Source organism: Anas platyrhynchos, chromosome 1, assembly GCF_047663525.1.
Source record: "Anas platyrhynchos isolate ZD024472 breed Pekin duck chromosome 1, IASCAAS_PekinDuck_T2T, whole genome shotgun sequence".
In the NCBI taxonomy this organism is placed as follows: Eukaryota; Metazoa; Chordata; class Aves; order Anseriformes; family Anatidae; genus Anas; species Anas platyrhynchos.
The window spans coordinates 55067949-55089310 of NC_092587.1; the positions used below are offsets into that span (position 1 = coordinate 55067949).

The 21362-nt window shown below is 40.6% G+C and overlaps 1 protein-coding gene across 7 annotated transcripts in view; it reads left to right on the forward strand.

The window, feature by feature from the left end:
* MYH9 (myosin heavy chain 9) overlaps nt 1–21362 on the forward strand; it is a 68225-nt gene that overhangs the window by 36454 nt on the left and 10409 nt on the right. For all 7 annotated transcript variants that reach the window (XM_072037976.1, XM_027450088.3, XM_072037987.1 and 4 more), the window contains 22 exons: nt 565–657; nt 1325–1388; nt 1924–2022; nt 2870–3013; nt 4977–5072; nt 6003–6121; nt 7211–7363; nt 9163–9336; nt 9646–9819; nt 10390–10504; nt 12907–13100; nt 13203–13324; nt 13702–13771; nt 14734–14894; nt 15628–15736; nt 16715–16846; nt 17512–17718; nt 18230–18367; nt 18754–18877; nt 19681–19852; nt 20426–20638; nt 21098–21242. In XM_072037976.1, the coding sequence (XP_071894077.1) occupies nt 565–657; nt 1325–1388; nt 1924–2022; nt 2870–3013; nt 4977–5072; nt 6003–6121; nt 7211–7363; nt 9163–9336; nt 9646–9819; nt 10390–10504; nt 12907–13100; nt 13203–13324; nt 13702–13771; nt 14734–14894; nt 15628–15736; nt 16715–16846; nt 17512–17718; nt 18230–18367; nt 18754–18877; nt 19681–19852; nt 20426–20638; nt 21098–21242 (3018 nt within the window). The remainder of the gene's footprint in view (nt 1–564; nt 658–1324; nt 1389–1923; nt 2023–2869; nt 3014–4976; nt 5073–6002; nt 6122–7210; nt 7364–9162; nt 9337–9645; nt 9820–10389; nt 10505–12906; nt 13101–13202; nt 13325–13701; nt 13772–14733; nt 14895–15627; nt 15737–16714; nt 16847–17511; nt 17719–18229; nt 18368–18753; nt 18878–19680; nt 19853–20425; nt 20639–21097; nt 21243–21362) is intronic.

The following is a 21362-nucleotide window of genomic DNA, read 5'->3' on the forward strand; positions in this document are numbered from 1 at the left end:
CCTTTTTTTGTGTGCCTCCTTACAAAGGAGGTTTTTGCTTGTTTGTATTGTGGAAGACCTAGACTCCTAGTGCAATTTTGTTGTTGTTGTTTTTGTTTTGTTTTTGCAAACACTAGATCTTTCCAGACTAACTTTTTAACCTACTAGTAGCAGAGTTCAGAGCTGTTGCACAGTAGCAAGAAAGCATTTTTATTTTTTTTTTCACTCTTCCTGCCTGGATGGCAAGACATTTCTGCGATGGGGGCCTGATCTTGGATGGAATGATGTTTTTAATCCTGGGAAGTCTGTGGGATGCTGTGGCCAAGTGGCTTTAAAAGGCTGCCTGTTAACAGCACTGGGACACCCTTGTGTTGAAGAAGGGAATAAAGTGTTTTTGTGAATGCGTGTTTTACCCAGATAACCGATGAGTCTCCTTTTGAAGGTTTAAGGGATCGTCTCCTAAGGTTTAAAATGGTTTCTCTACAACATGCCAAGCTAGTGTGAATTGAAACTTCAGTGCTGGTTTGACCCAGGAGTAATACAGCAGACTGCTACCTACTTGATTCATTTCTGATTTCCCTCTAGGGAGAACTAGAAAGGCAGTTACTGCAGGCTAATCCCATCTTGGAGGCCTTTGGAAATGCCAAGACAGTCAAGAATGACAACTCGTCCAGATTTGTGAGTATTACTATCCAGTGTGGTTGCCAGTATGCTTTAACCTTCCAGGGGGAGGACTTGTTATGCTTCTGGGTGAATTGCTGTCCTGGGATAGGGAAACTGTCTGTGTGACTTAACTGAAATTAATCTGGGAAGAGAATTCATTCAGTGAATTATCCAGAAAATGTTGCTGATAGGTTTCTATTATGGAGAAGCCATCTGCACCAATTTTTATTCTAAATTTATTACGGTCAGTTTTATCCTGTCAAGCAAACAGGGATCCTGATTTTGTTTGTTCTGGAGAGGTAGACAGTGGGAGACAGACTGAGAAGCCAGAGCTGGAGCTAAATCGAAATGGTTAATGCTGGTTGAGGGAGGAAGAACTATCCAAAATGTATAGTGCATGAAACTGAAAATGCTCTGGTTGTGGGAAACATAGGTCAAACCATAATTAAGTTGAATTGTAGGCTGCCTGTCTTTATTTACAGGTAAGTATTTGGTGTCTTGTTTGTTAAATCGTCATGATCAGCAGGCATTGCCTATTGGCTGACCTTATGTTTTGCATAGAACTTGCCTGACCTGTTCTAAATTTCCTTTCCTGGATTAAAAACACCAGATTTGCCTTTGCTGCTCACTGCTGTTCTGCACAGAGTGAATACTAACGTTATTACTAATATCTTCCTCTCAGGGCAAGTTCATCAGAATCAACTTTGATGTCAACGGCTACATTGTTGGAGCCAATATTGAGACCTGTATCCTTTCTGTAGCCACTGAAAAGTTACAGGCTATAGAGTGGCAGGAATGATGCTTAGCAATGTCATCAGACCTTACTTGTGCTTGCCAGGTTGAGAATGTGGCAGGAGGCACTTTAATTTATGCTAGCAAGAATACTGTTGTAGTCTCCTATTCCTTCATATAGCATTTTGTGACTGTGGTGGAAATCTCTTCTGAGTGAATGAATTCTAATCGTAGGAGGCTGAGATAGCAACAAACCACGATAAGATGGAGAGCTTTGGAATTTCACACACCATTCTCATTTTCGTGCAGGGCAAGTCTGGATAGTTGGCCACTATTTCTCTGTTTATCAGTCTAGTTTGTCGTATCATAGCCATCAGTCAGAGATTCAGAGAACTGAGACTAGAAGCTCAGTGGCTTGTTGGCTGATAGTGATTACTAAATCAATACCCCTGTTAATGGGCACAAGAACATCAGGTACTGCTAGTTTTCCTCCTGCCGTAGACTAGGAAGTGATTTGTACGTCCTGCCATATGCCTTGACTCTCAGAAGATCTCCTGGAGAAGTCCCGTGCAATCCGTCAAGCCAAGGAGGAGAGAACCTTCCACATCTTCTACTACCTGCTGTCTGGGGCAGGGGAACATCTGAAGAGTAAGTTTGATTGTTGTTTTAATTATGGGGTTCCTCAGCACACAGAGGGTCCAAAACACTTGTATGCTAGCACTTGTTCCTTCATAGTTTCTTGCCTCTCCCTTTTAGGTATGGTCACTCCTCCTCTTCTTCTGCACGTGCATGTATCCCTTTGCCTTCCCCCTACACTTCTCAGTTCCTGAAAACTTGCTTCTCTGGTTCCTTCCTGTACTTGTTTCCTTGCCAGCAATGACTCTACACCCTTCCTTATCTAAATCACTGTCCTGTGTTTAGTCTCGTCTTGTATGATGTAAACCCTTCCAGTGCAGGCATGGTCCTACAGTGATGTACTCGGTGTTTAATTGAATGGAGCAAAGTGTCTGGCGCTTAAGCAATCTAGAAGTCAAGGATGCACCTAGCTTTAAAGCCTCAGCCTAGTATGTTCTTTAGTAGTTGGAGTCCATGTTGTGTGAGAGTGGCAAATTGATCTGGAGGAAGGACAGAACTCCAAGACTTTTCTCATAATTGCAACTATTTCAAGAGCTATATACTAACCTTCCTGTGACTTGAAACAAATGAGGTATCTGATACTGAAGGCAAATTTACTTGCAAGTTATCAGTGCTTTTTATGCATGTAGGGCATAATGATGATTGGCACTTATTTGGTGGAGTATTCCAGAAGGCAGAATAGAAAGAAATAAAGCAGAAAAATGTTCAGTTGTTGGTAAAACTGCTCTTAATCTCTGATTCCTCCAGTATCTGCTAGCATGTGCAAGTCAGAAATTTGTTCTCAGTGGTAGCTTGTATATCTATTTATCTATATTTTAAAAAAAATCCACAGTAACTTCTTTCTCCTTTTTCTCCTAAGCTGATCTGCTCCTGGAGCCTTACAACAAATATCGCTTCCTCTCCAATGGGCACGTTACAATCCCAGGTCAGCAAGACAAAGATATGTTTCAGGAGACCATGGAAGCAATGAGGATCATGGGCATCCCCGATGAAGAGCAGATAGGTATGAGTCCTCTGAAGGGAGGAAATGAAGGAGGGAACAGATCGCATCTTTCTGGAGCTTTATTTTTGGTTTGGTTTCATTCTTGGGTGTTTTTTTGTTGTTGTTGCTTTGTGTCCCCCTCCCCGTAACTCTTCCCCCACCACAAAGTGAACAGTGTGCAAGTGATGAACTTGGTAGCTTTGGAGTGCCCCACCTCAGGATGTACCAAGACAGTTAATCTTAGAAGTGAAACAGCCAACAAAAACATACTTCTGTTTGCTGTTTTTGTTCCCAGTTTGAGGGCTGTATATCCACTTTATGAATAATACTTCCAAGATATGAGTGCTCCCTCACTTCCTAAATAATGCCTTTTAGGTGTTAAATCCAGCTGGTGCTGGATTAATACTTTTATAACCTTCCTTACTGGTTTGGAAGCAGTATTCTGCCCAATCTCAGTTTCTAAATGTATAAGATCTTATAAAATAGGATTTTTTTCCCATATATTGCAAGCATCCATTTTTTTTTTTAAAAAGGTCACTGCTTCTGTTGCTGGATGCTGTAGCTCTGGTGGCTTTAGGGGATATGTGCCTATGCCTTAGCTATTGCTCTTCACAGTCCAGTCTGCTCTTAATCCGTTCTTTTGTTATTCATAACTTAATATTATTCTTGAAATCCTGAATCATCTGAGACTGAAACTGCTATATGGAGGTGAAGACATGTTTGCCTAAACAGAATTAAGTAATTGGCAGCCCAATTTCTCATTCAGATGACCTGCTAAGCTCTTCTTTGAGTTTCTTTTTATGTATACTCTAGGGCATGTCTTTGCTGCCACATGGACGAGCTATTGCTTCCAACCACTGCAGCAAAGATAACTTTAGTATTTTGTTCTTGCCATTCAAGGTGCAAAGTCTACTAATGTTCCTTTAGGCTGAAAATAAAAAGACACAGAGTAACTGGCTGGTCAGTAAGCTTGCTTAATTTGGTGTAGCCTCTAAACGCTATTTATCTTCATCTATGAGACACCATCAAAACAAAGTATATGTCTTAAGTGCCAGGACTCCAGTTTCAGCTGCCAAAACACGTCACTAGGAGCATATGTGCTTCTCTTTTGTTAGTCCCGATACAGAATCTGTGGAGCCTTTGTTTGCTCTGCTATCAAAATGATACTGATTTAAAGGAGCTGTTTCTGTATTAGGTAGAAATTAAGGGATGAAAAAGTTATTGGCCCAAGATCTCTTTGCAAGTGACTGGCAGTTGACTCTGCTCAAGGCAACTGGAAGCTGCTATGCAATGAGCTTTGATTGATACGTGGTAAAAATGGAATTGATGCTGTGACACTGAAATTCTTTTTTCTGTCCTAGCATCTGATGCTGCTTTTGTGCTGTGCAGTGATCAAAGAACATGAATATATCATGTAACAAAGGATGGGATGATTCAGCGTGTGATTAGCAATAATTATGGTATAGGCACTTTTGCCCACATCCTGCTGCCCTTCATATATTGTAACTGTAATGTATGTCTGTATGGACTACAGACCTTGGTCAGGTAGCTGAAAGTAATACGAGGTTAAAGGAACACAATCTTCCTTCCCTTAGTTGTTTTATACTCTTAATAACTGTTTCCTTCCTGCGTTTAACAGTAATCGTTGAAAAAAATGGCAGATCTTGGCCCTCTAACAAAGAACTAACATTTTCAAAAAAATGTGAATGTTACAGGATGGGGCATGACCCTGGATCTTGTCTCCAGCTTTTCTGTAGCGAAGCTGAGAGTGGTTAAATTCTCAGGCTGCACAGTCTTGCATTGGAGGGACAGGGAAAGTCCTGTGCCCAGAATGGGAGTCATAGACAAATGACTTACGTGTGGTGTTTTTTTCTGAAATTCCAGATAGATCTTTGAGAGAAGCCTCTTGCCTTTTGACATGGTTAGCTAGGCCATATCAGGGCTTTTGCTGATGTCTGACACTGAGCTATTATTGTTTCAAAAGGTCTGCTGAAGGTTATCTCAGGTGTCCTTCAACTTGGCAACATTGTCTTCAAGAAGGAGCGCAACACAGACCAAGCCTCTATGCCAGACAACACAGGTAACCTACCTCCTTTCCTCACCCCAAAGAAAGCCCCACAGGAAAAAAAGCCTACAGGAAGTTCTTGCAGGTAGAAAAATAAATTACAGTTTGTAAGGAAAGCTGCAGTCCTGTTTTTCTGTCAGGTGAGTTATTTGTCAAAGGAGCTGACATGCTCCTTCATGCAAATATTATAAATAAACAAAAAACAACAAACAAACAAACAAAATAAATAAACCATGGGCTTGCAGCAACCCATGGGCAGGAATGTGGCACTGTTCTTTTGACAAGCATAGGCAGGAAGTACACTTGATGGTGACCAGATGAAAAGGATTACTCTACTGGAATACGTAGAGTGTAGACTTATCTTAGGATATCATTATAGATGTACTGCATAAGTGTAAGAGGTGGCTAATTGCTCTTCAAGTGTTTATATATTGGGCTATCATAGAAAACATGCTTTAACTGGCATCTTGGGGAGGAGAGTAAGCCATTTGATTTCTTTGGCTCTTTAATCTGAAATAGAGTTGCAATCTGAAACAAAGAGTTACCTCGAAAACTAATTAGTAGATGAAGACAATGCAATTAGCTTGATTAAGAAGTCAGTCACTTGTGGTATCTTTAAATTGATTGTATACTGAGCTTTCTGAAGCTTCCAGGTTATGCCTTAACAGTATGAGAATACTGTGTCAATTTTACTCCTGTGGTTTCCAAAGAAACTCATTAACCTCTGGTATGGGTAGCAAGAGTTTTTAGGGGAGATTTTCATCTTCCTGAGGATAACTTTCTTTGTCTCATTAACCTGCTCTTCACTTAATGGCTTTTTAAAAGCAATTACACGACTGCCTTGGGAATACAGTTGCAGGAATGATTTTCTTTGTCTTTTTCTGAAAGAAAAGCAATAACAACAAGAAAGTTAATGTATTTGTTATTTCCTCTTCCTCTCTTTAGCTGCTCAGAAAGTGTCTCATCTTCTGGGTATCAATGTGACGGATTTCACCAGAGGTATCCTGACTCCTCGTATCAAAGTGGGACGAGATTATGTCCAGAAAGCTCAGACCAAAGAACAGGTATGCATTCTGTATAAGTGAATGAGTACTTTTGTCTTTAATTTTGCTGATGCAAAGCTAACAAAAATGCATAAAAGGTTTCCGTAGCATTTAATAGTCATCTTCAGGGCTGCAATGTATGGCAACCATACTTGAGTAAAGTAACATCTGCATTACTTTTAGTAATAGCTCTCTTGATCTGTATAAAAATAGAAGTCACCCTGCCCCTGGAGCGCTCTTTCTCATCTGAGGAAAAAATGAGAGTGCGATTCCTATAATTTTAGCAACTGGCTGTCCCAGGGGAGTAAGCTGCTTCAGTGCTCTATGCAAGGATGACATTTTCAAGTTGCTGTAATATAGAAAACATAATTTTTTAATAGGTCAGCTGCTAGGGTGGAAGACCTTATGGCTCACCCTTGAAACTGATTTTATGTTTCTTAATAGTCTTGAATCAGACTGCTGCTTGTTCTAAATGAAACCTGAGCTAGGAACTAGTAGCTTCCTAAAAGGAGCAAAACCTCTGTGCTTACTCCCTGCATGGCTTTTTCATAAACGCATCACTATGTGAACGCATCATTATTCTCAGTGTATATAAACATGCCACCGTAACATAAAAGGGATCAGAAAGAGAGTGAAATGTAGAAATAGTCCCAAACTGCCTTTCTATTTTGACATTTACTGGGTATTGTATTTTTTGTGTCAATCATAGGGTAGCAGCGTTGAGGGGGAGAAGTAAGTTTCACAAATTCTAAATTGCAAAATAATTCTACTTCTTTTCTTTGGTCATATGTAAATGTGCTGTATTAGTTTGGAAGGGACTGGGTGTCACTTTTTCTTCCTTGAATACTGGGCTTTGTTTTTTCCAATACACAGGATCCTGAAAGGTCTTTGACATGCTAATTTAATAAGAAGTTCTTGACTCCTGTTCATGGAGTATTGCTGTGCCATCTGCTTTTCATTGGGAATGATCTATGAAATGAGCTTTCTTTAGTGAGTTCGGTAGTGGAGAGATGATCTCAGACTACAGTTAGGCAATTATATGCCAAAATCATCTAATCTGCACTTTTGGATTATAATGCAACTTGTGATCTTTGCCTTTCTTCTGCTTAGGCTGACTTTGCCATTGAGGCTCTGGCTAAAGCCACTTATGAACGTATGTTCCGGTGGCTGGTTATGCGCATCAACAAGGCATTGGACAAGACCAAGAGACAGGGTGCATCCTTCATTGGGATTCTGGACATTGCTGGCTTTGAGATTTTTGAGGTAAGGAGATGTCAGATCCTTGCACTCAGCACAGTTTACCATGGAGCAAGGACCATTGAAGGAAATTGCTTTAAAACTGGAAGAAAATACAAAAATTTTGGAAAAGATGTATATTCTGCTTTTATTTGAGATCCCTTCCAATATGAATTGTCAGGTTACTTAATAATGTGTTCTTTCTTATTTTGTATATTCTGCAAATATTTTATCTCATTACTTTATATTTGTCATGCACATCACAATTATTTTAACTTCATAGTTTCAGATGTTCATGACTCTCTCTAGAACAGAATGACAGAATGTAAGAGATTGCTAGCCTACAAAAAATCTTTAAAAAGGTCACAGACTTAGGGATCACCACTGGACTTAAAATTTTGTCCTAGTAGTCTGTCCCAAAACATTTAAAAGATAATCCAATGAAACCTATTGGCATCATAAATAATTGTAAGAAATTCTTATTGCTGCTGAGTTTTGGAAAGACAGAGCCAGAGTAGACCAAAACATAATCAACATATTCTGACCTGTGTATTCTCCATTCTGTGAGAAGTGTGAAAATTGGGGATCAGAATTTGTTTTCATATGCAGCTAAACTAATGTAACAGTTTCTTGAAGAAAAGGCATAACATTTCACCTTTTCCACTCTCCTGTTCGTGGCTGCACTCGCTCATACTGTTCGCCTCTCTAGCACTGCAGAAATTATTTTTTTCTTGGGGTTGCTTATAATTGAGTCAGTCTGCAAAGGGGGATCTGAGCACAAAAGTTGATGCAAGGTAAATGCGGCAGAGCAACAGCTGAAGGAAAGTTGAGGGAGAGGTGGAAAAGGGGAAGTGAGAGCTCCCTCTGTAGGTGGCAGTGAACTGTTAGGTCAAATCATTGTCTATGAAACTACATTTTCAGAATATGGCATTGCATTACGCTTAGTCTGGAGTAATCACAGGCTGCCACCAGAAAAGATCTGTCCTGCCATCCCCATTATCCCAGCCAGGCAACTCGTGTTGACCTGTGTTATGCTGAATCTAGCTCATGTGCAGCTGCAAGGTTAATTGGACCAATGTATTCATGAAGTGGAAAACTAAGCCACAGGAAAGTTGCTTTGTTTCTCTCTAATGAGGTTGTTGATCTAACTCTACCTTTGGTTTAATGGTTTGCTGGATCTCATGAAAATGTGAAGGGAGTGGAAATGCATGGTTAGGAATTACTGGAAGATGGAGGAAGTAGAAGAGAACCATTCTGTCCAGCAGCTGCATTAGATTAAGTATGGTCTAACATGAAAATACATCCTTGGTTATTAATCCTACCCATACAGTTTGAAGAAATCGGAATGTGTTGAAGAAGTTTCCTTCACTTTTCTCATTCTGATTTTATATGTGAGGATTAAAAAGAGACTTTCTAGTCCATACACTGTTACGAATCTGTCCTCAGGCTTCCGTTGCCTCCTCATGATATGAAGAGGATGCACCAGCTCTAAGTTTGTGAGAAAACTGGAGGCTTTTCTGCTCCTGGGTTAAGTAGCTGCAGTAATTCTGCTGCTGTTTACAGCTGAACATTCTTCTGTGAAGAATGAGGAGCAGTGTGCGAGAATTTCCCTGGGGATCGACACAGTGATGGAGCAGCATGTGACAGGAAATACAGTTCAGAAGCAAGAGGGGTTATTGCCAAAGGGCCGTCCACCCCAGAGATTTGACAGGACACTAGCTTAGAGTTGCTGAACTCTCTAGATGTGGTCTTTATTGCTAAGGGAATAGTAGATGCATCCTCAAAAGCAACGGTTCAAATTTCTTTCTACCTTTTTTCTCCGTTAGCTGAACTCCTTCGAGCAGTTGTGTATCAACTACACAAATGAAAAGTTGCAGCAGCTCTTCAACCACACCATGTTCATTCTGGAGCAAGAGGAGTACCAGAGGGAGGGCATAGAGTGGAATTTCATTGACTTTGGCCTGGATCTGCAGCCCTGCATTGACCTCATAGAGAAGCCGGTAAGAAGCTTGTTGTACTCTTGAGCAGCAAGAAATGGCTGCAGTAGTTGTGTCACTGGGAGAAATGTCATGAAAGAGACCTTCTATAAAGTTGATCAGATTTCAGATGAGGATCTTGAGATATTATTAATAATTTCTATTAGTATGACAGTTGCTGTTCTGATACACAGAACAGGTTAATGCGATAGGAATCAAGTATAAGTGTCTGTTGTGTTTTTGTTTTGTTTTTTTTTCCCTAGCCATTCAAAGGTGTTAATCATTGGTGTAGTCAAGTACTTAATGATGATTTGATATTTTCCTCCTTTTAAGGCTGGCCCACCTGGTATACTGGCCCTGCTGGATGAAGAGTGCTGGTTCCCAAAAGCAACAGACAAAAGCTTTGTGGAAAAAGTTGTACAAGAACAAGGCACCCACCCCAAATTTCAGAAGCCAAAACAGCTGAAAGACAAAGCTGACTTCTGCATCATACATTATGCTGGCAAGGTAAAGAATTTGTAGCTAAAATGTGAACATAAATTATGCCTGCTGTATCTTCCACTGCTTAGCTACTGTTTCTTACAAATGGCTACTTACCAAAGTGGCTAAGTATGGAAGAACATGGGAAACCACATGAAAACTCCACAAAGTGGTCCCACAGCTGTGGACCTTACAGAGCCTAAAGAGATTTGCCTGCAAGTTATATATGTGTAGCTGAAGACACAACAAACTGACAACAATTTAGGTATGTTCTCTGTGACTTGGTGAGATTGGAAATACTTTCCATAAACCTTGCATCAAGACTTCATCACCAAAAATGGTGATACAGTTGTGTTTTGATTCACACTCAGGATGATGCACGCTGGTATTGCAAATCTGTTCCCTTTACTGACAGAACAGAACATTTAGCAGTTTGTTAGGGTTTGGAATTTGTAGGTGTGCTTGCTCAGATGACAAATCCAAGAATGATTAAGTCATCTGTCGATTGTGCAAACCTTGATGCTGCTTTTTTAGACTTAGCAAGACTTAGTGCATCTTGTGCTGCAGAAAGTTTATTGACATGTTTATCTTCTGCAGGTGGATTATAAAGCAGATGAGTGGCTGATGAAGAACATGGATCCACTGAATGATAACATTGCTACTCTTCTCCACCAGTCGTCGGATAAGTTTGTGTCTGAGCTGTGGAAAGACGGTATGTAATTAAAATTAATCTTACATGTTTTCTCTTCCCTTTTTACATGGAAGAGTTTTTGGATCACCAAAAATCTGTTGCAACCCGTGTTGCTTTTTTTCTTGAAGTCTAAGCCACCAAGATGAGAGTTATCTGGTACATCCTCTGCTTAGACCATGGTATTGCATTAAAAGATCACTCTAACTCAAGAGAAAGGCTCACATACATCAACTTGCACTAAGCTTACTGCGTATATAGCAATTATTTTTCCAAATCAAGAATGTTAGGAAAAAATATGAACGCATTAATGTGTCCCAGTAGTGTGCTTAGCTGCAGTACTCAAACATAAGATCTGAGGTCAAATCTAGGTTTTCAGTCCTGCAACTAGTGTGTTCTTGCTGCAGTGTTGTTCAGTATTTTACTCTATCTTCTCTGGGTTTATCTGCTTTTGAGTCTTACTGTTGCTGTCTCTTTCTGTCATGGGTTTTCTTTGACGTCTCTGTCTGTTGCAGAGATGCAGAACGTTCAGAGAGCCTATTTCTATCAACACTTTCCTATTCTTCATCTAGAACCAGGTGACTGAGAAACCCAGCTGTTGTGTCGTGTGTAATGACATCCTAGAGCCATGCAAGAAATGCTTCCATTAACTTATCTTTGTCCCTTTGTCATACCTGCTTGTCTTTCTTGTTCATTTCCTTCGCTTTGTGCTAGTAGCTCCTCACGGACGTAAAACTAAAGCAAAACCCTCACTTTGCAAGTGGATACAAGACACGTGGACACATTCAGGTGCTTAAAGGTGCTCCTGCAAGTCTTGCATAGGAACAGCTAAAAACCAAATCCCTGTCAACTGTTTGAACATAGAGCCAGCAAGGCTGTATTTCATTGCAGGATTTGGAAGGAAGGTTTCTGAGACTGTGTTTAAACTGAAATTCAGTTTAATATTGATTGTGGTGCTGGGATTTGACTTCAGCTGCTGATCATTCAAAGATAAGTTAGTTCGGCAAAGGCATTTTTACTGCATGAAAAATGGCCATCAGCAATTTGTGCCTAGCAAGGCCTTTGCTGTGTGAGGCTGACATGCATGCCTTTTGGAACTGAAATGTCAGCTGAACCACAGCTGATCAGTTCTCATTTATTATTCTTAGCTGGATCTTCTGCTGCAAGTGACTGTCCTTTTTGCTATCTTGATGTAGATTGTAGGGCTCAAGTTTTTAAGAGGATTGTTCCAGACAGAATCTGGGACACTCTTCTGTGGATTTCCCTGTGATGTCATCTAGTAACATAACCTTCTTTTCTTTCTAAGTCAACCTTGACCCTATTCCAATAGCTGGTCTAGAAGTGAGCAATGGTAAACTAACATTAGCTGTAAATGCCAGTATCTATCCTTTCTTATTTCTTCACTTGTGGGGATTTCTCTTGACAGTTTGTTTTAATCAGAAGCCAACTAAGCACAAGTTATATATTTTCCGAAGTGAAGATTGGGAGCTTGAGTGTGGACATTGACCAACCACTGAAAGTAAAGTGAGCTAGTAGCTTGCAGCCCTTAAGAAAATGTACTTGAAGGTGTGGGAATTTACAGTGATACAATTGGTTTTGGTTGGGTAGCTGAATATTTATCTCAGTGTCGTAGTGCAATGGGAAAAAGGAATGCTTTAGTTTGTTCTGTCCCATGCTACTCTCAGATCTAGATGGCTTGTTTTGAAAAAAAAAAAAAAAAGGATCTTGCAGTCCACCCATCATGATGACAGTGCTTCTTCAGTGCTTGGATGTCACTGTGGCATAGTGGAGAAACTGGTGGGGCAGGGAGTTCTGACTTTCTCCTAGTGGTATTGTTCATGCCTGTAAGTCATAGAACATTTGTACTCCAAATTAACTCAAACAGTGGTATCTTGAGGTTTGGTGTCTCATGCCTTCTACCATGTTTGCTCAGTTAACAAGTAGCTATGGCTTTTCTGATCACCAGTCATGGCAGTTCTGCCTGTGACTAAAGAGTCAAATTGAGCTTTTTCTCTAGCTGTGGGCCCTTCTGGTTTAGAGTTAACTAATAATTGACTCTGTTCGGCTAGCAGCTGAAACTCTTCGTTTGTTGGTGGTTTTTCATTATAACCTAAGCAAGTGGAAGCATCTGAAACACACTTCTAGATTGCTCTTCCAGATCTGCCCTCCAGAGCATCCGTAGACTATGTTTGGGAGTAAGTTTGATTCCATCACTCAAACTTCCAGTAGTGAGCTGTTGCTTTTTTTCCTTCCTGCTCCTATCCCTGCACAAATTCTGTACAGGAGTCAACATCTGTGTAGAGGTGAAGCAAAAAGGATCCTGCAGCTCCTCTCATTTATCCCGTTCTACCCAGATGTTCTTTGTACATTCCAATGTTTCCTTTGATTGTGGCAGAACTTAATGCAATTTCCTGTGCTCTCTCTAGTTGACCGTATTGTTGGGCTGGATCAGGTGGCTGGTATGTCAGAAACAGCATTGCCAGGAGCCTTTAAGACCAGGAAGGGCATGTTCCGAACTGTGGGACAGCTTTACAAAGAACAGCTGGCTAAACTGATGGCTACCCTGAGGAACACCAACCCCAACTTCGTCCGTTGCATTATCCCCAACCATGAGAAAAAGGTAAAGGAGGCTATAAAAAAAAAAGGGAAAGAAGTGGGGTGTTAAGTCCCTTTTGTAAAGCCGTAATGGTATTTATAATTTTTTTTTCCTTCTCCTCACTAGGCTGGAAAACTAGACCCCCACTTGGTACTCGATCAACTTCGCTGCAATGGAGTGCTGGAGGGAATCCGTATTTGTCGCCAGGGTTTCCCCAACAGAGTTGTATTCCAGGAATTCAGGCAAAGGTAAAGACTGGAAAAGAACCTAAATTAGTCTATACCTTGATGAAGTTAAGATATAAGTTTGAAAACTGAAGTACTTTATTGCAACTAGATTGTTACTGCCTTTCAAAACAGTGCCAGAGAGCATCTGTCCCTTGCTATTTCCTGGCACAAAGCCTCCCCAAAGCATCTTTGTCTTCTTTGCTACACATGTAGTTAAGGTGAGGGGTAGAGGACCCCATCTGAGACTACTGCTTCATATTCTGTTGTCTAGATGTGCATTTTTTTTAATTTTAACAAGACTGTAAGGTGTCAAACTCAAAATGCCATGGGAACTCATTACTGACACTTTTAATTTTTCAAATATCTGTGTAACTAATCTGATACTTTTTACTCTTCAGATACGAAATCTTAACTCCAAATGCAATTCCCAAAGGATTTATGGATGGAAAGCAGGCTTGTGTTCTGATGGTAAGGCATTCCATAAACTCCACTCGAATAGAATAAGCTTTATGCATGTGGTGGGGAAATTGGAGTTGTGCATTCCATAGGCATGTTAAATTTGTCTTCTACTCACAGACCCAAAGTCTAAAGACAAATGTTTTGTCTGAGAGAAGGAGGGTGCAGAAAGCTGTGTCTTGGCTTCACAGTTGGAAGCTCTTGACTAGCATGGGATTTAATAATCATAAGCAAAGTGGATCCTTTTGTTTCCACAGATGTATAGACTTTGAGATGCCAACAGTGTTCATGGAATCAAAATGTTTAGAAGCATTGTTATCGTTAGTCATGTACTTTAAGTACAAGCTACAACAAACTTTTTGTAATGGCCTGCTGATGACAAGTGCTTTCAGTGAAGGCTCTCATTAATTTCTGCAGAACTGCCCGCTTCAAAGGAAAAGCTTTGTAGCGTGATGACTAGGGGACACGGAATTGAATTTGACTATAAGGGATTCCCTTTCATTCTGTCTCAAAGGAATATACTTTCTTCCTCTTGACTGGTATAAGCATGGACAATAAATCCCTTAAAGGAAGGGAGAGTTGGTTGGGGTTCCTTTAAAATTAGGACTGGGAAAAATTAAATAGGAAGGATCAACAGATGTGTTCCCTTTAGGAAAAGAAGAGTACTCTTGGGATGAGGCGTATATTCCTCACTGCATCCTTGTAGTTCTGGATACTAGATGTGCTGTTGTATTAAACAATGCCTTCTATCGTACTTTCTGTCTTTTGTTGCCTCTCTTTCATGCTGTGCTTGGCTGAGCTCCAAATCCTGTAATTGGAACAGGGCTTTTGAGGAGCTAGCAGCTTTAGCTGGCCAGAGTGGCTTATTGTGGGGAAGAAGGGGCATCTTACAGTGGAGAGAGGCATATATTCTATGATGTTTTACATGAAGCAGTCTGTGCAATAGATACATTCTTCTCTTTTTCTCATTTTAGATCAAAGCATTAGAGCTGGATTCCAACCTTTACCGAATTGGACAGAGCAAAGTGTTTTTCAGAGCTGGAGTCCTTGCTCATCTCGAAGAAGAGAGAGACCTGAAGATCACAGATGTTATTATTGGTTTCCAAGCATGTTGCAGAGGCTATCTGGCTAGGAAGTAAGGACTATATTTTATAAAGTACATTGTAAACGTGTGCTTGTCCTATTGAGGTACAAGTTTCTCTTCAAAAACAAACAGACTACAAATTATTTTTTGTCAGAAGGGACATTATTTATTTATATATTTATTTATTTTATGTAGCAGCTGATAGTTGGTTTACGGTTTTCCAATCTCTGTAATGCTTGACTTAGAGCACCTCCAAGAAACTGTATGCGCTGCTGTCTTACATAGAGCGATAACGTCTGTTCCCCTCTGTAGGAACACTATACAGCAATGTAGTTTTTAGTGGAAGAGCTGCAAGCTGCAGATGTGCCAATGAAAAGGTCTTAGCACCGTACAGATCCAGTAGGTACAGGGATTTCTCTTAAACTGTTAGATAGGTCTGCAAATGGTGCAGTTTGAAAAGCAAGAGTAATACCTGTCATGAAAACACACCTCTGTTTCAGTTCTCCTTCTGTGAAGTGAAAATAATGAGGCTTTTAAGATTAGAAGGCACTGGGGAAAAACTTTATTAAATAAAGAGAAAATTGAATAAAGGAAAAGATGATCAGTCTTACCTAAGCAGAAGAAGACTTAAAAAGCTAGGGGAAGCTCACTGCAAATTCTGTTTTGCTTTTTTAGGAGAGAAAATCTAAAAATATAATCTAGAGGTATCTGTGAGAGGTCTTGGTTGAGAGAATTGCATGCCACTGTAGGTTCCTTTGTGGTCTGACCTCCACTTTTCTTGCAGAGCCTTTGCCAAGCGCCAGCAGCAATTGACAGCCATGAAAGTGCTTCAGAGGAACTGTGCTGCCTACTTGAAACTGCGGAACTGGCAATGGTGGAGGTTGTTCACCAAGGTAATGTATTTTTTTTCCTTTGTAATTTTGGCAAGAGGTTATGGTTGTGTCTTAAGCTTCTCAAGTTGAACCAGAGCAAAAAAAAAACCACTTCCATTACAATTGGTCTGGCTTGCAACTACACCTTGATTCATTTAGGTGGAGAATATCATAATGAATTTTATATCTATGCAGTATGCTTGCGTAAACCAAGTGCAAGGCTATGTACAAGTAATGTTGTGGAAAAGCAGAAGTCATCTTCTGATATTTTATGCCTAGAAGAGGATTGCTTGCTTTGGTGGTACAGAACTTCAATGAGTTACTTACTCCATGGCTAATCAATTTGACTAGTCAAAAATTGTTAGAGGGGAGTGGTATGCAATGTCTTTCTCTAGAGCTGTAAAAGCAAAATGAAAGCACTAAGATCTGATCTTGCTGTTAGACTGGTATGTATTTTATCTTTATAAAGACAATGAGCACATGAAGAGACTATCTTTTAATTTAATTTAGATTTATGGGATTTCTTGCTCTTTAAATATGGAGACTTTGCAGCTAAATCAGAGTTGAGAGCAGAGATTGCTTCTTCCTACGAAATGACTTCTAATGTTTCTTGATGGGGAAGCACAGAGATGGGTGGTGTTCATATGTTGTTTATATTGACCTACCTGTGAGCTGTGGATTGCTCTCCTGCATGGCAACTTGATTCAGTTCTTGCTGTTTTTACTTAGTCCTTGGGGTCATGGAATTTACCCATCCCTTTCCTGATGCATCCCATCCTGGAGGAAAGGTTGGGCAGGAGGAGGAGGTGTTACTGGCAAAACAGATGGTATCTAGTCCTCTGTGAGTCTCCCATTGTTCATGACAAAACAATTGGTCAGTCCTTCAGATACGACACATACCAAAAATGTCGTTTAATAGGATGCTCATCAAGTACAAGGGCATGTCTTCATGTTCTCTGTGTTCATGAAACACATCTCATCCCCTTGGTTTCCCTTTCAGGTGAAGCCCCTTTTGCAAGTAAGCAGGCAGGAAGAAGAGATGATGGCCAAGGAAGAAGAACTAATAAAGGTTAAGGAGAAGCAGTTAGCTGCAGAAAATAGACTGAGTGAGATGGAGACCTTCCAGGCCCAGGTAAGTTTGAAAATGTCATGTGTAAGCCTCATTCCCTCCACCAGGTCAACTGCTTTAAGACCTCCTTCTTTGCTTTACTGGTCTGATGATCAGGCTGCGGGATTCCTGCTTGTTGAAATATGTGACTCAGCTGCCATCTTGTTCAATGTCCCTTGCCCTTCTCTCCAGCTTCGTTCCTCTGGCATCTCGTTTTGTACAATGAATAACTATTGTTCTGCTACAGCCATTATGTGAAGAAAAATCTCCTTTGGCTGACTATTATGGCAGGCTGGTTGAATTAAACCTCATTGTTAAAGGAATCCTTTTTGTTTGGAACCCAGAAGGTGACAGCAGGATTTTTTTTTCTGTAGGGATAATACTTTTGTTATTTTTGTAGGGAAAAAACTAAACAATCTCTTTATTTCAAATGGACACGGTCTCTAGAAGTTTGTTAAGGCTAATATAATAATATGTGGCTGCTGTGCATGGTTTGTGAACAGGACTAGACACTTTAAAACTGTATTTTGACATTTAACCTTAGAATGGCAGCAGAAGACAGCTGCCAGTTATCATTAAGATACAGCTGCAGAACACAGGACCACATAACTTCAATTAATACAGATTGCTTAGTGATTTGGTAAGTTGGAGTTTGTCTTATGGTTATTTCTGGCTTGTGTCTAATGTAGCTTATGGCAGAGAAGATGCAACTGCAAGAACAGTTGCAAGCAGAAACTGAACTCTGTGCTGAAGCTGAGGAGATAAGAGCCCGCCTGACAGCCAAGAAACAAGAACTAGAAGAGATATGTCATGACCTGGAAGCAAGGGTGGAGGAAGAGGAAGAACGGTGTCAACATCTGCAGGCTGAAAAGAAGAAAATGCAGCAGAACATTCAGGTAATACACTAGAAATGCCATCTCTTGTCAGGAAAGAGGATAATAAGGGTTAGAGTGGTTATTTTGTCTTCATTTGGAGGGAATCAGGAGAGAGAGAACAACAATAAAAGAAGTAGCATAGAAAATTCTATCCATGGAAATAACAGGGCAGAGCGATTCTGTTGCTGTGCCTGGGGCGTTCAGACAGGCAGCTGGAATGTGCTCTTCCATTCTTGAAGATGAAGGTTCTAGCTACTTGTCAAATAACTGGACAAATCTTTGAACCAGGTGTTTTGAGAACAATAGCTTTATTCTTTGAAAAATAATACTGTTTATTCTGTTATAAAATTTGTTTACTAGAATACCGTATGTTGCATCAAGTCATGATAGAAGTCACTTCTGGAAAGCATTAATATTACCTTGAAGGGAAGGGTAAAGAAACACTCAAAGTTCTAGTATCATCACTGTGCTGGTTTTATTGCCCAGTGAGCAGCACTGACAAATTCCTTGCTTTTCTGTGGGTGTTGTGAAGGAACTAGAGGAGCAGCTTGAAGAAGAGGAAAGCACAAGGCAGAAGTTGCAGCTAGAAAAAGTGACCACAGAGGCCAAATTGAAGAAACTGGAAGAACATATGATAGTTCTGGAAGATCAGAATCTCAAATTGGCCAAGGTAAGACTCCTACTGCATCCTATGCAGGCTAAAGATGTTTTGATGGCTCTCCTGGAGCTACCTACCAAAGGCTGACCTTCCCCTTTTTATGGGAAACTTCAGAATGAATTCAGTCTAGTGAACAAAAGTGAGGAAATATTTTTCTCTTGCATTATGCCAAACACTATTCAGTTATTTCATAAACAGACTTCCCTTTAAGCTTTGAAAGGGCTGTCAGATCCAAATCTGTACATCACATCTGTAATCCTTAAAGAATTTATTTCCTTCCAAGTTTCCCTGTAGTAGGAGTAGGCACTAATGACACTGACATCTTTAAGCATGGTCAACTCTGGAAAGCCTCCTGTAATTCCAGCAACTGCTTTGACACTGGCTTCTCAATTCTGCAGGAAAAGAAACTGTTGGAAGACAGAATGTCTGAATTTACAACAAACCTAACAGAGGAAGAGGAGAAATCTAAGAGCTTAGCCAAACTCAAGAACAAACATGAGGCCATGATCACAGACCTGGAAGGTAGTATTTTTTTATTTAATAAGATGTATTCTGCAGAGAACTTGCTTGTTCAGTTTTAGGTGGTTTCTTGTTAAAAATCTCTGGAATTCCAGTTTCATTTCTAGAGCTTTAGTCTCACTACAGTTTTAGAGGGGTTAAAAACTAGTCTATAGTGTGCATGCTATTGATCAGTTTGATAGAGCTGTTCAGTGGCTGGCTGAAGGTTATGTGCCTTGTCAGCTGAGCCCTTGGTCTAGATAAAAATCCTCTCCAAAGCAGCAGACCAATGGAGAAGAGAGGCTGGTTCTCTTTCTTCTCCTGCTGTGCAAGTGTCTCTACCTTTCTACTTCCAGCAGCATCAATCTGTCAGGGTTAGTGTGGGTTTTGATACTCTGTTTGTGTGAGTTCTTTGGAGTGCAAGGTAGAGGCACTTTTTGGTTAGGTTAACACAGCAGGAGACAGCCGATTCAGTTGCAGTAAGGGGAGAGTGGACCGCGTGTTCAGCATCACTTATTGAGTGCCTGTGTGCTGTGGGTGTTGGGAGAGACTGGCTTTGTGCTAGTTGTTTATTACAATGAAGCGGGGAAGGAAGTTTGAATGTAAGACGGGGGAGAGGAACATTGTGCAGGTATGTTTTAATTACAAGATACGGGAGCCATCTGCATGTATAGATCCTAACAGAATAATGCACTGTAGCTAGTTTGTATGGTTGTATTACTAGAAAATATATTTGCTTAAATAGCTTTATTTTCTCTGCCTTGTACAATGTTCTTTGAATGACTGTGGGTCGTCTGTGCAACTTACTGTGTCTCCATCCCCATCAGAACGCCTGCGACGTGAAGAAAAGCAGAGGCAAGAATTGGAAAAGACTCGTCGAAAGCTTGAAGGAGACTCCACTGACCTGCATGACCAGATTGCTGAGCTGCAGGCTCAGATTGCAGAACTCAAAATGCAGCTGGCCAAGAAAGAAGAGGAGCTACAGGCAGCCTTAGCTAGGTGAGAACCTGACCTGTGGGACTGTCAGATTAGGAAGTATTTCTTCTTGTCTTGTGCCACTCTGGATCTGGGAGTAAGTGAAATCTGTGTATTTTAGTCTGCAGATTAAGATCTGTGTCCTTGGCATAGGAGTTCTTTGGTTGCTGTTTGCTGCCACATGGCCTATACAGAGCTAGTCTATGAATGCAGTGTGCACTGTGCGTGTTTCACTGGAGCAGTAGGACTTCAGAGCAGGTTAAAAAGTAGTGGCAAGACGTTATCTCTCTGTAGTAGTTGCTATATTCATCTGTTCAGTGAAGTGTCCAATTTCCAATGTAAATGGTGCTTTCTCTTCTGCTTTCTTCTGTTGTCAGTCTTTCTCTGTCCCCTTCTTTAAGGTAAGTAATTGTGCTCTCTCAAGTATTGGGAGTTAGAAGCTAGAATTTGTAGATGATGTATGCGTCAAAGTTTGAATGTAATCATGTAGAGCTGACCAATGCCAGCTTTTTTCTTGATTGTTCTTGGTAGGACAGGTGGTTTTCATTTATGTATGGTTTAAATCTGGCTCTGACCAGAACCGTATGTTGAACACAGGGTGGAAGAAGAGGCAGCTCAGAAGAACATGGCCCTGAAAAAGATCAGGGAACTCGAATCCCAGATCACTGAGCTACAGGAAGACCTGGAGTCAGAGAGAGCATTCAGGAATAAAGCAGAAAAACAGAAGCGGGATCTGGGAGAGGAGCTGGAGGCATTGAAAACCGAGCTAGAAGACACCTTGGATTCTACTGCTGCTCAGCAGGAACTCAGGTAACTCTAACATGTGGCTGTGCTGTCTTGTCTAGTTTGGGGATTGACTTTTTTAATGAAAGTTCATGCATTCAGTCTCTCACCAAAGCAAGTCTTTTTCTTTATCAGAGCAGGCTGGTTAGCAGCCTCAGTGACTACAGAAGGAGATGGTGTGCAAGCTGTAGTACGAGACTGCATTCTCTGATACGATGCAAGAAACTTAATGTGATCCCTAACCCTAGTGGTAGTGGTAGCCTGAAACATTCATGCTTTCAGACCATTACATCTTAGACTGAAAATCATGTTGTGAGATTGTATTTAAAGGTTTACAAAGCTAAGTTCTAATTTGGAAAAGTGTCTTTATAGCTTCTAGGGTTAATGACACCATGGTGTTTTCCTGTATTAGAGATACTGTTTGTGGATATGAACATCGGTTTGATTCTCTCCTTGGCATCTAAATGAAGACTCTGAATTTTGCAGGTCAAAGAGAGAACAAGAAGTAACGGTTCTGAAGAAGACCCTTGAGGATGAGGCAAAGACTCATGAGGCTCAAATCCAAGAGATGAGACAGAAACATTCACAAGCCATTGAAGAGCTGGCAGAACAGTTAGAACAAACCAAGCGGGTAAGTGGAACAGGAAGCTCAAGACCAAATAAATCATTCAACCTCTTTGAAGTGATTGAAGTGATAGCTGCTCTGTAACAATGTCTTAATGCTGCAGAAGACCATGAAGTGTTCATGATA